Source organism: Leiobunum rupestre, chromosome 3, assembly GCF_980474605.1.
Source record: "Leiobunum rupestre chromosome 3, qqLeiRupe1.1.hap1, whole genome shotgun sequence".
Lineage (NCBI taxonomy): Eukaryota > Metazoa > Arthropoda > Arachnida > Opiliones > Sclerosomatidae > Leiobunum > Leiobunum rupestre.
The window spans coordinates 58,180,107-58,193,282 of NC_143386.1; the positions used below are offsets into that span (position 1 = coordinate 58,180,107).

General features: G+C 36.1%; 3 protein-coding genes and 1 long non-coding RNA gene across 4 annotated transcripts; 2 read left to right on the forward strand and 2 right to left on the reverse strand.

Moving 5' to 3' along the window:
- The first annotated feature begins 3,684 nt into the window (after positions 1-3,684).
- Ak3 (Adenylate kinase 3) lies at positions 3,685-4,636 on the forward strand. The gene has a single exon (XM_090168773.1). It carries the CDS (start codon positions 3,785-3,787, stop codon positions 4,478-4,480), a length of 696 nt encoding a protein of 231 aa, XP_090024899.1. The 5' UTR covers positions 3,685-3,784; the 3' UTR covers positions 4,481-4,636.
- Mcm7 (minichromosome maintenance 7) lies at positions 4,625-8,397 on the reverse strand. The gene is made up of 11 exons (XM_090168772.1): positions 8,234-8,397; positions 8,086-8,165; positions 7,573-7,862; positions 7,188-7,506; positions 6,942-7,124; positions 6,799-6,880; positions 6,523-6,738; positions 6,065-6,458; positions 5,754-6,006; positions 5,570-5,685; positions 4,625-4,898 (listed from the first exon to the last, which is right to left on the reverse strand). Exons 1-11 carry the CDS (start codon positions 8,274-8,276, stop codon positions 4,691-4,693), a joined length of 2,184 nt encoding a protein of 727 aa, XP_090024898.1. The 5' UTR covers positions 8,277-8,397; the 3' UTR covers positions 4,625-4,690.
- Positions 8,398-8,800: 403 nt separating this feature from the next.
- SCCRO (defective in cullin neddylation 1 domain containing SCCRO) lies at positions 8,801-10,497 on the forward strand. Its single transcript, XM_090170237.1, has 7 exons — positions 8,801-8,990; positions 9,070-9,283; positions 9,463-9,631; positions 9,693-9,823; positions 9,895-9,977; positions 10,046-10,142; positions 10,201-10,497. Exons 1-7 carry the CDS (start codon positions 8,988-8,990, stop codon positions 10,278-10,280), a joined length of 777 nt encoding a protein of 258 aa, XP_090026363.1. The 5' UTR covers positions 8,801-8,987; the 3' UTR covers positions 10,281-10,497.
- On the reverse strand, positions 9,277-10,140 carry LOC149953170 (uncharacterized). The gene is made up of 3 exons (XR_016480077.1): positions 10,040-10,140; positions 9,439-9,594; positions 9,277-9,372 (listed from the first exon to the last, which is right to left on the reverse strand). It is a non-coding gene; the product is annotated as an uncharacterized LOC149953170 (long non-coding RNA).
- Positions 10,498-13,176: the final 2,679 nt, after the last annotated feature.

Consider the following 13,176-nt stretch of genomic DNA (forward strand, 5'->3'; position numbering starts at 1 on the left):
CAAAGTGACGTAAATCTGCGTTCGCCACTATCTTCCAAAAGGTGGTGCTAGTTGTCGGGAGGCTTACGTTGAGATGACGCGTTTTGGAGAGAATAGCTATCCTGGGGTGCGTTAAAATTCTAAGAAGGAATTCTGAGTTCTTCGTGAGAATTTTCCTCTCCGTGAGAACTCGCTATAAAGCGTCAAATGTAAAAAGCTTCTTTTAAAGATGGCGGCTTACCAGAATCTCACGAACGATGTAAAGTAAATCTTTGACAATAAATATTATTTTTACACAATTTCACGACAATATAATTGATTTATAATTTAAAAAGAAGATTTCATCGGATATTAACTTACCATTCTGTATTCTCTAAAATTAATTTTCGTCCACACAAATTTTCTTCAGCACCAATTAATCTGACTAGAATATTAACTGGCATTTTTATTTATAATTTCCCGCCCTTTTGGACCAAGTGAGAATGCTCGGCATTCTCACTCTTCTCAAGAGAACTCGTGAGAAGAGATTACGTCACCTCCTGTGAGAAGGACCGTCAACATTTTGAGAAGTGAGAATTCTCACTATCAACGGAAAAATTCTTAGAATTTTGACGCAGTCCTGACTCCTGGAGTCTCTTTTGGATTTATGGAAGTGGCAGGGAAGACGATTTTAAAGGGGCAGAATTTGTAAAAATTTTCTTTTTAGATACAGATAAAGAAAAATAACTTTTACATTACAATATCAAATGTTTCTTGTCTCAAACGACGGAAAGAAGTGAAATAAAAAGATCAACATTTAGAGGAGCTAGAAACGACGTTGACATATGTAAAAATTATCGACCAGATTATGTCCGCAAACGCACTAGCCGCTATGAATAACTTCCAGCTACCGACGTCGAGGAATCTCCTTCGCCAGCTAAATTTTGATTGAGGCCAAATTGAAAAGCTTTCTAAAGTGAAAATATCGCTTACTTCGGCGAAATAATGGCAAATTGTTATAAACACTGCTTTCGTTTGCTAAGGTACTTGAACTTTGAGACCTAAAGCACGATATTATTTATCGCCATCAAAGTAATGACAGAGAGACTGATAAGCTACTAGCTAGTCCTCAGCTGAAATAAAGTTGTTCGTCTATGAAGACGAATGAATAATAGATACGCTACTAGAAGCGTAAGTAACATAATAATAATCAGCTAGGCTGATACCCAAGGCACCACCTTGAGCCTAAGGCATCAAGCGACTTTTAAATCCATTAATTCAGGTGGCCGGGTTACAATGCGTAGGAAGGCGGTTTCAAGCCCGTGACCGCGGGGTGGGGGGGGGGCATGACATTTTCCCAAAATAGGGGGCCCTTTCGTCTTAATCTTAAGAATTATTTTTTGCTACGAAAATTGTACTATTGCTTGATAACCAATAAAAAAGTTTTTTTTAAAAAGGGCCCTTTTGATATCCTGCGGGGGGGGGGGCAAACGTTGTCGTTACGCCACTGGCCCCATAGTGTCAAGCCGAAATAAACTGCTGCCAAGGACCATAATATTCTACTAAGTCCAGTTGCTAGTCCAAGTTGGAGCTGTGCGAGAGTGTCTGTGTCGAAAAAAGGTTCGGTAAAACAATTAGCATTAAAACAATAATAATAATCAGCTAGGCTATTACGCAAGGCACCACCTTAGGCCCAAGTCAGCTAGCGACTTTTAATGCCTTTAAACAGGTGGCCAGGTTACAACGCGTAATTGGAAGCGTAATACTTATTGGGTTACTTGTGGTAGAAGTAAGGTCAAAACTTGAATGTGTGTTTAATAGCGTAGAATACAAAGCCAGGACTACCAGAAAAATATTAAAATATTTGGTAGGACGCATCTTCGATTAAAGCCCAGTTAATTTCATTTTTGGTGGTCCACTGGTCATATTGACCAGTTTATTTCAATAGTACTGTAGTAATTCAATCATAGAAATCTTATACTCCATTTCTATGAATTCAATATCGATAATTAACATATGGTCAGAGTTCACAAGATCTGGCAATATTGCAAAAAGTTTTTCAAAATACGTGCTGGTCATGACCAGTTTATAATATTAAAGTATGAGGCCTGGTGGCTGGTCACATTGACCAGTCTCTGACGTCATTGACAAACTGCTTCCTCAATTTATAATTGAGAAATGGAAGGAAAATTCATTTTGCTGCCAGATGTAGTATGTCGTCAGGGGCTAGACGGCAGTCCGTCAGAGAATGGTTTGCGCCTTACCGCAACCGATGGAGCCCGATTTTTCTGAGGTCACGTGCCGGAAAAGGGTAAACGCTTCGTAACAAAACCTTCAATGGGAAAGCTCTCAGTATTCGAATCTAGGGTACGAGTTTAAATTATCTTTGGTTTATCAGACGTAGAATCCGTGAAACAAACTTTCAGTGCAGAAATAGAGCTAGTGGCATACTTATAACTAATTATGTTACATATGTTAATATTATTATAGTTCGACAAAATATAAATTTTCAAACTTACGATTATAATTTTTCTTCTGAAATCGATAATTTTCCGGCCTTGGTAATTTTATGTAATTTTCGGGATCTGGCAACGCTTCATCATTGTGAAGACCATAGATATAAGAAATGTATATAAAGGTCTAGATAAATTTCGGGGCGTCTAAGCCTAACATAAAATACGGAATTGACACCTAGCAGACACCGAGGAAGGCACGTGACCAAGAGCGCGAGCTCTCTTAGCATTTTAGTACTAAGTACTTGACCTTTCCGCAGGCTGTAGTCTTTATACACCATCTGTTTTTGACTTTTAGTATAATTTTTAAGCAGGAGACAATGGCTCTCGCGACGATAGCACGAGCTTTCTTACCGATAGATAGCGCCTTATAAGGATAGCCTGCAGAAATTACGCGTTTCTGCTAGCTGTCACCTCGGTATTCACTCCCTTTGAAATATTTTATCTAGACCTTTATATACGTTTCCTATATCTATGGTGAAGACTGAATGGTTGTAATTAGAAATTTTCACTAACATATTATTTTAAGTCGACTGAAATCAAAAACCATAAAACTTTTTGTAGGGCATTTATTTAAATATTTGAAAGAGTGAGAAAGTTGATATCTTCTCGAATACTTATAATATAAAAATTGCCGTGATATAATAGATATCACCGTAGAATTAAAATAACTCTTTAAAGCAAAAACAAAGTAATGCGTGTTACGTGGTCTTTGGTTTAAGGAAACGACTCGACGACGTGTAATACCACGGCCAACTTTGATCACGCGCTGTTCGCGCTACTACGGCCAACACATTCGTCGAAATTCCACGAGCAAGGATTTTCCCCCTATAAACTGTACTATAATGTGTAGGAGGTCAGCGCCACGCTCGGTTGTTATATTGTCTTCAATGTAAAAACTATACTAAAAATAATAATCCGCTAGGGGCGCTGACGTCATACACATCTTTTGCTCATAGGTTAACAAAGAAACGTCAGCGAATGAGATGGCCGCTGTAGCGCGAGAGATGCGCGAGAAATCAAAGTTGGCCGTGGTAATACTATAGTCAATGGTAAAACTATTGAAATCATTTATTAAACAGACCAAGTAATAACTCCTTTGCACAGGATAAGTCCGTTTTTATCTATATTTTAAATTATTTTCTTGCAAACGCGAAGAGCATCGGAGATAAAAAAAATAATCATGATAAAACCACGGCCAACTTAGAAGTGCTTCTGAAAATCGCGGGGAAAATAACTGTAAAAAAGTAGCGACATCTGTTTACGCAACCCTAAAAGAGAATTACATCACTCGCCGGCGTAGCTTCGCTTATATGAATTTGTTTCTTTTTTTTGTTTTAATTATGGTTAAAATAAGCACTCAGCCGGGCTTAAACGCTTTAAGATTCGTCATAATGGGCGCTCCAGGATCCGGGAAAGGATCCATTTCAGAACGCATAGTAAGAGACTTTAAAATGAAATATTTGGCTACTGGAGACACGCTAAGAAAGCACATTGAAAGTGACACAGCTCTTGGAAAAGAAGCCAAATCATACATATCACGCGGATCTTTAGTTCCTGACTCACTCGTTATTAAATTAGTTGATGAAGAAATCGAAAAGCTTCAAAATAACGCTTGGCTATTAGATGGGTTCCCTCGAAACATTCAACAAGCAGAATGGCTATCTAAACGGGTTCAATTAACAGGTGTCCTAAGCCTGAACGTACCATTTGATGTTATTATTGAACGACTTAAGCAACGCTGGATTCATACCCCAAGTGGTCGCGTATACAATACCGATTTCAACCCACCCAAAGTTCCTTTTATCGATGACCATACTGGTGAACCACTCACTCAACGAGACGATGATAAGCCTGACGTGGTGCTCAAGAGATTAAAACTATTTGAAGCTAATATGGCTCCCCTTATAAATCACTATCTAAAAGAAGGCTTCCTCCGAGAATTTAAAGGGAGCAGTACAAATGAAATTTATCCTCAAGTCAAAGAATATTTGGCAAGTTTGCATTGAACAAAAACAAAGTTTTCTATAGTAGTTTATAAAAATTTACAAATGTTGTTGATTGATAGATCCTATTTTAATTATAATCCTTTATTATTTTTGAGATAATATGACCTTGAACTAATGTTAATTTCAAAAATGTGAATTAAAATGTTTAAAAATAAATGAGTGGCCTGTTTATTTAAAAAATACGAAATATAAAATAACAGTAATGCAAATTTATACTAACGTTAGTTTAGTTTTGGCCTGATTAACTTGCCAAATGTTTAATTCCTCGTAGGATTCAATAGCTTCATCCACTTGGTTTGGTTTATAACCTTTCATAGTGCAGTGTTCTTTGATATCAACCATTTTTAAGGTTCGAGTGTCACCTTCTGTCATCATCTCTCGAATGACTGAATAAATCTGATCAACAACTGTTTGCTTCCTGTTAAAACGCAAAAGAAGGATAATTTTTAGGGCCTTAATTATTTCAGTTTTGATTATAGTTTTAAGACTACATAACTACTTTTCAAACTGATCACCTTGGATCATAACTAGGCCTGTGCGAGTACTTATCTAGAGTCGAGTACTCGAGACGTCTTAATATATTACTCCTAGGAGTATCTGAGTTCTTTGCCCAAGGCTTAAAAATTACTCAAAGTGGACTAGAGTTAATAAATATTCCAGAGTCCTTTATTTTTTGACGAGACGAAGGAGTTAGTTTTTTTTTTACTAATTTTTTTAACACGTAGTTTCATTCAACGGCTCACCACCAAGAGATACCCAGTAACCACGCTGTGGGAGTTCTTTTATTTTTTATGGTTCTTATGCCGGCTACTTCTAAAACTTTAGTTTTGGTTTTGATTTCTGCACTCTGCAGTGAATAGAGGACTTTCCTTTGTGCTGGTTATAGGACTTTAGTTTCTTATAATAGTCTTAAGAAGTTAAGACTTTTAATTTACTTAAACTACTATGAGACTTTTAGAAGTTAGAAGTGGTTCCGTACGGTTAAGACTAACTAATTCTTAAGGACTCGAATGAGAACTCGGAAATTGGTCTCTATACTCTACTCTAAACCATAAAAAGAGGACTCGCACATCCCTAATCATAACTTACCTTCCCGTTGCCGTATGCTCATGCACTTGATTCAACGAATCTTTGGACATTTCAATGAGCCGCAGAGCTTCAACTACATCATCCTTCTCAACCATATCTGATAACCTTAGCCTTGCCTATAAAATCAAAACAAATATGAACACGTCTGTCCCATAAACAACAACTGAGGTTTAAAAATTATTACCAGCGCAGTGGCCAACCTTAGAATAGCCAGCAAATTACGAATGGAGGTAAAAGTTTTGTCTACACTATTTCTGGATTCCTTCCTCAACTCCACATAAGCTCCAACGATAAAGTCACTGAGACTGTCAGGCACTTGGGGATCGTGTCTTTTGCAAAGAGACAGGTAACGACGCATAAGCTTCATATCCAAAGGTTTCACTAGAGTCGGTGGTTCAATGTTGTGCTGATGGACGTAAGTGATATGTTGGGCGAGCCTATGAAACAATACCATAATTAATTATAACATTATAATCTACATAAAACCATCCCTACCTTAAATCGTTCTCTTTATCGGGCTTATCTTGAATGAGCCATAAAATGTCAAAACGAGATAACAAGGCAGCTGGAAGCTGAATATTCTGTTCGATGCTTCGTTTGGGGTTATAACGTCCATACGCGGGATTGGCAGCGGCCAAAATAGAAACACGAGCATTTAAAGAAGTCATTATTCCAGCTTTGGCAATAGAGATAGTTTGTTGTTCCATAACTTCGTAGATGGCAGTTCGGTCACCATCCATCATTTTATCAAACTCATCAATACAGCAGATTCCCTGGTCAGCCAAGACGAGAGCACCTCCTTCTAAAGTCATTTCTCCAGTTAAAGGGTCCTTCATGACTGCCGCTGTTAGACCAACTCCGGAAGATCCTCTTCCTGTGGTGTACTGACCTGGAAAACTTACACTCTTTAAGTCTTTTAAACTACACGACTTTAATTTTATATTTCAACTTACATCTTGGAGCCAAACGATCAATGAATGACAATAATTGAGATTTGGCCACACCAGGATCACCCATTAGGCAGACGTTAATATTTCCCCTGATTTTGGTGCCTTTTCTCTCGCGGTCCACACCTCCTACAAGAAGTAGCAGCAAGGCTTTTTTAATATCCTCATGTCCATATATTTCAGGTGCGATACTCAAAGCCAGTTTATCGTAGAAGTCTTCCTCTGAATGAAATAAATGGAAATTAATAAATTTAGCTAGTAATTGAAAAATAAAGATTTTACCCATTAATTTTTTAACTTCTTCCTCAGATAATTCTTCATCCATTAGTACATCGTCTTCCGTTTTATTCATTTTATATATTTTCTAAAGGGAAAAATATTTTAGATGTCAGAATCTATAACATATAGCATTTAGATTTAAATACTTGTGCTTCTAGGAATGTATCGGATAAGAGCCCGGAGAATAATTGCTTAAATCCACTCTTCATGATGGGTAAATATATCCCAGTGATGCATATGTGGTCTCCTGGTTGTGCTAATCGAGTCATTTCTCCTTTGGCATAAACTGTCATGGCTCTAGGAATGTGGCCAATTGGAACTTGGTCACCCTGATAAAGATAACAAAGGATTAAATCTGCTTAAAAATTAAATTAAGCGGGATAATATTGTACATGTTCTTGAATCTTCAATTCTTGAAATCGGACAAATTTTGATCCCCTAGTTTGTAAGAACAGCCTTCCTCCAGATTTATTAACCATGCAGTCTTCGCTGGGACACATTAAGAGAGGCATGAAAATTGGACTGGTAACAGGTTGGTAAGTTTCAGCCCCACATTGATCACAAGTGTATGTTGCAACGACCATAATTGGTTTTACATCTGTGGCTCTCGTAACAATGCCTTTAACTGAAATAACTTTTCCAATATGTTCGGCCTTAACTTGACGTACAGAATAGTGTTTTTGGGTGTTTGTAGCTTTAAATCCTACTTCGCTAGAGATAAAGACCATTAATTGAAATATATTTGCAAATAAACATAAAATCATTTAAGGCATTTACTATCTTCGTAGGAGTTCAGGAGGATATTTATGCCTTATATCACGCACATCTCCAGGTTGCCTTTGTCGGGCTTCCATAAGAAGACGGTGTTCGATGTAGACATCTAAAGAATCTTTGGCAATGATTTCTTTCTCTTTGTAATCAGGAAGCATGTCGTAAATAGCATCAGAAAACAGATTTGTATATCGTCTGCCATTGTCTTGAATGGCTTCGGCTAGCTCAGAATCATATTCAGTAACGTCATCAAGTTCAATTGTTAATTCTACTTGTTCCCTATGAGCCACCTTCATCTAAAACATACCTTCTTATTAGTTCACAGATAGACATGAAATAGGTTATAGGTTATTTATTGCCGTATAAAAATACACTCTTTTGGAACAGAGCGGCTCCGTGGTGGAGCTCAGCAAGAACAGAACAAAAATTACTCAAATAAGCGTAAACAAAGCAAAAATTAAAATTAGACAGCAAAAATTAAAATTAAACAGTAGATCTGTTAATATGGTTAATATTTACCATTTGTTTAGCATACACAAATTCCTTTTTGCCTTTATCATCTTGAACGTAAAATTCGGATAGGAAGCTTTTAATTTTATCTGTAAAGTGTCCAAGTCTTACGACAAATATAAATTAATATTTGTAGAAAAAATCATAATATACAAACCTTTATCTTGTGCGTAATCTCTAGATTTACTTTTGTAAGCCATATTGGTGCAACGCAAAACTCGTTGGGTTTAATGAAATTAAAATTAAAAATAATTACTGTTAAGGGTAACGATTACGAAAAACTAAAAACGCGCGAAAAGCGTAGCGCAAAACAATTTTGGCGGGAAAACGGGGAAAGACAACTTCCAATGAGTTTACAGCATAAACCATTGAGTTATTCCCAACTCAATGGCATAAACCAAAGAAAATAACAGCTGTCCCTTCAAGGTTTTTAATAGTTCAAGCACAGACTGAGACTGTCACTTAGCGTAAGTTGTATGGAGCTACAACACTACCGACCTCTTGCACTCAACACTACGAAAACGTTTGCTCGAAACTGGCCGTGTAGAACCCAATGATTGTTAGAATACACATAACTTCGTAAACTTATAAATTATAATCAGCTGTTTAATGATGTCTTTTTGAAGAAGGTGTGTCTTTCCTGCGTGTTTTCATTTTTCCAAAATCTCCTATCCATATTCGAAAATTGGTAAATGAAAAATATAGTCGTTGTTATTACTTTATTGTGCCTTTCAATAAGTTAAAGTTTTAAATTCGAGGTTAATTTCGTTATTGTAAGCCAATGCCTAAGCCCATCAATTGGCAGACCTGTTCTCGTCACGCTATTGGCTAATGTTATATTGACGTAAATATTAGTAATGGTGGAGGTCGGTGTCAGTGTTTTCGCTGTTTTCTGGTAAATAATAAAAACAATGGTAAGCATAATGAAACTTTAATATGAAAATAAAATTAATTTTGCAATTTGAAAGCTAAAACGTGTGTCTTCGTTTGTAGCACAAGTTGAAGTCGTCACAAAAAGACAAAGTAAAGCAATTCATTGCCTTCACACAAACGGGAGAAAAAACTGCAATATACTGCCTAACACAACATGAATGGAAATTAGATGTGGCGTCTGACAACTATTTCCAAAACCCAGACTTATATTTTCGCGAACCAAAGTTAGCCGTCGATAAAAAACGTTTGGAACAGCTATTTTGCAGATACAGAGGTATAACGAATGCCCAAAACTTCTGTCAAAATTACACACTGCGTTCTGAACCCTTTATACCCAAGGCTTAAATAATATCTATTTACTTCCTTAAAAATAGTACCAGTAACCCATTTATGATTTATCTGGAAATAGAAAATTTCCATTCTAATTACCATCAAAACAATTGTTCCTTTAAGACTCCCACGAGGTAGACAAAATCACAGCTGATGGCATTATGAGGTTTCTCGATGACCTCAACTTGGCACCCGATAGCCGACTAGTGTTAATTATAGCTTGGAAATTTAAAGCGTGTATTCAGTGTGAATTCTCTAGAGATGAATTTGTGAATGGAATGACAGAATTAGGGTGAGAAACAACCAATAACCATCAAAGTTTCCATTATTAAAATCCAAATCATTAATTTCAGCTGTGATTCGGTAGACAAATTAAAACAAAAACTACCTTCTCTGGAAGCGGAACTAAAAGATCCATTAAGGTTGAAAGATTTTTACAATTTCACCTTCAATTATGCAAAAAATCCTGGTCAAAAGGGCTTAGGTATTTTATTTGTTTTTACCATAAAAAATCAAATAGATGAAAATGTTCATATAATTTTTCATCATTGATAGATCTAGATATGGCCATAGCTTATTGGAATATTGTGTTATCAGGAAGGTTTAAATTCTTAGATCTCTGGTGTCAGTTTTTGCAAGTAAGAATTTACCCAGGATATGCTATTAACTGTATTAACTGTGTAATTATAATTCTACTTACTTTCAGGAGCACCATAAAAGGTCCATCCCTAAAGACACGTGGAATCTACTTTTAGACTTCAGCAATATGATTGCCGATGATATGAGCAATTATGACGAAGAAGGTATATTAATGTGATAAGATACAAAGACGTGTTTGTTACTTTTATCCTTTTTTTCCAGGAGCATGGCCAGTTTTAATAGACGATTTTGTAGAGTGGGCTCGCCCAATTGTGAATGGAAATAGGAGTACACAAGTCTAATTTATAGAATTAAAAAAATAAATTTATATGAAAACTGTGGGACAAGGACTTTAAAAAAATAATTTTTTCATTCCCATAACTGTAAAAATAAATTGCCACTATATTTGCGTAGCGGGATATGAAAAAATCCCAAAAAAGTGCTATGCGTTTCACTAATAATTCAAACCAAAATAAGGACATTTAGGAAACTTTATCCATTTTTTTAGCGCTCCAAAAAGCCTTTTTTATGTAAATAAAATATTTTCAATCAACTAGGTCTTGTAAAATCATGTTTGTAAACAATGATGGTTTTTACCATTTAAAAAACAAGTGTCCAAAAACGGATTGTGTTTAGGCGTTATTTAAATTATTTTAAAAAAGTTTTTTGACAATGCTCATGGGTATATTAATAAACATTTTGGGGGGATTTGAATTAAAAACCATTGTAGCTTTTTGAAATTAAGTCATTTCACATTTAAATGCTTTCTAATGTTCATTATCTGCCAGTAAAATTGTTAGTTTTGGGGAAGAACAATACTGTTTTTCCTAAAAAAAATGTAAATAAAAACTCATGACATTTACTTTTGGCCAAGTTTTTAATTGAAATTGGATATTTAGTATTATTACCTCATTTGCCCTTTAAAGTCAGATTTTGGTTGCAAACTCTACCAAAATAGGCTTATAACACAAGGTGAGTTTATTCGAATGACAATGAGCTAATGGATAACTGTAACTGAATCATTTTATGCTATTATCTATTTTAAAGAAGCTAATGGCTTTTACCTACTAGCTAGCAGCCCTTTTCTACAAGTCAATTGAAATTCTTCTTTTCTACTAGCTAATGACCTTTCCTATAAGCATAAGTAACATAATATGTTACTTATGTTATAAGCTAATCGCCATTATCATTAAGGTAAATCCGCTGTTTTAGAAGCTAAGCGCTCCTTTCTATAAGTTAATCGCCCTTTTCCTTAAGCTATTCGCCCTTTGCTACACATTGATCACAAGCTCATCACCATTTTCTACAAGCTCATCACCTTTTTCTATAAGCTAATCACCCCTTTTCTATAAGCTATTCACCCATTTCTATGCAATTTTCTGTTTTGAGAAGGTATGCACTCTAATGACCCTGCAACCTTTTTTTGCTATCATAAGCCTATCAAAAGTTACCCATAAGTAAAGGTCTAGCATAGAGGGTCGCCGGAATAACGTGGAAAATGTTAAAACTCGAATAACGTGAAAAAATTTAAAACTCGAATAACGTGGAAAATGTTAAAACTGGAATAACTTGGGAAATGTTAAAACTGGAATAACTTGGAAAATGTTAAAACTGGAATAACGTGGAAAATGTTAAAACTGGAATAACGTGGAAAATGTTAAAACTGGAATAACGTGAAAAATGTTAAAACTGGAATAACGTAGAAACTGAATAACGTGGAAAATGTTAAAACTGGAATAACATGGAATCGGAAAAAAAGATGATGGCAGCATTAATTTAATTTAATTTAGCTGCTCAACTCCAAATTCCAAACATATTGTTTGATAAAATTACCAATTATATGAGATATTTAAATTTTTCTTAAAGGGACAATGTCAGATACCAAAATTCCTTTATTAAAAAAATAAGCCATAACTGACACCTATACCAGCTCTGTTGTTTGTAAAACAACGTAAAATATTAATATCAGAATTGGGAACTTTAATAGGAATCGGAGCATGTCACCTTAAAATTTTTCATGTTGTTTATTTTCTTTAAGAACTCAATGAAATCGTTAAGTCCTCGCGTATTACCAAAAGTAAATAGGGGAGAAAGTCTATCACTGCCTCCAGATTTTAGCTTCCACCATGCTTGACACCCTTTTTAAAGAGCTAGTGATCACGTGATATTTATAACCAATAAGGATAGCACATTACGCGCGAAGTAGTGCAATTGTGGTATTCCGGTCCGCGCTCAAGATGAAAATTTTGAATTTTATTCCCTGGCAACCATGTCACCGCCTCGCGATTTCAAATAGCCTCTCTGTCAAATGCTGACCATTATTTCCTTCGATAACGGTTGGTTTTAATTAATAATTACCATATCAATTGTAAAATAAACAAAAAAAAGCTCGTAGCTTTAGCTATTATTTCAGTTAAACTTGCAAATTGTTAGGCCTTAACATCGTATATTTACCAATTAGTCCCGATCTCTGCTCTGAGATGGCGCCACACTCTCAACGATTTAAGTGAGTGTTATTCTAGTTACGGTTTATTTCTTTTCAAAAGTCGTGTTATTATTTTTAAAATATCGCATTTTAGTTTCTATGATATATCTACTTTATTAAGGAACTAAATTAACCAAATTATCGAAAGCAAAAGTTTAATATTCACGTATTTTTTAGAGAACTATTTTACACTATTTTTTTGCACCTCAGAAGGTCCGTCAAGATTTCTTGGCGGGCTTTTTCCTCTAGCCAATCGGTTTAGAGGACGGTGGCGTCATCCGAGGAGACCCCTATAAATACGGGTGCCGCGGCACGAAAGGGCATCTTTTTTCCTGGAGCCAACGACGAAAGGACTCGATATTTTTCTTCCTCTCTTAAAGGGGTTTTAGTTTATTTCTTTTTCGTATTCTGTTCAGACATGCCTAACTGGTAATTATATTTCTTATATATATATATCAATAAAGAGTTTTTATATTGGTCTCTCGTACATGGGTAAAATATAAGCCGACAATTCTAGGCCTCACAAATGGCGTCCAACGTGGGGCTCGAACCCACGACCCCGAGATTCAGAGCCTCGTGCTCTACCGACTGAGCGGGTAATAACGCACGTGTCCCAGCTGAAGTCTTTCACCCCGCCGTGGAAGGGTGATGACCCTACCCCACCCGAGACCGAGCGGGAGAAGGGGGGGGGGGGGGCGGTGGAGAAAGATTAA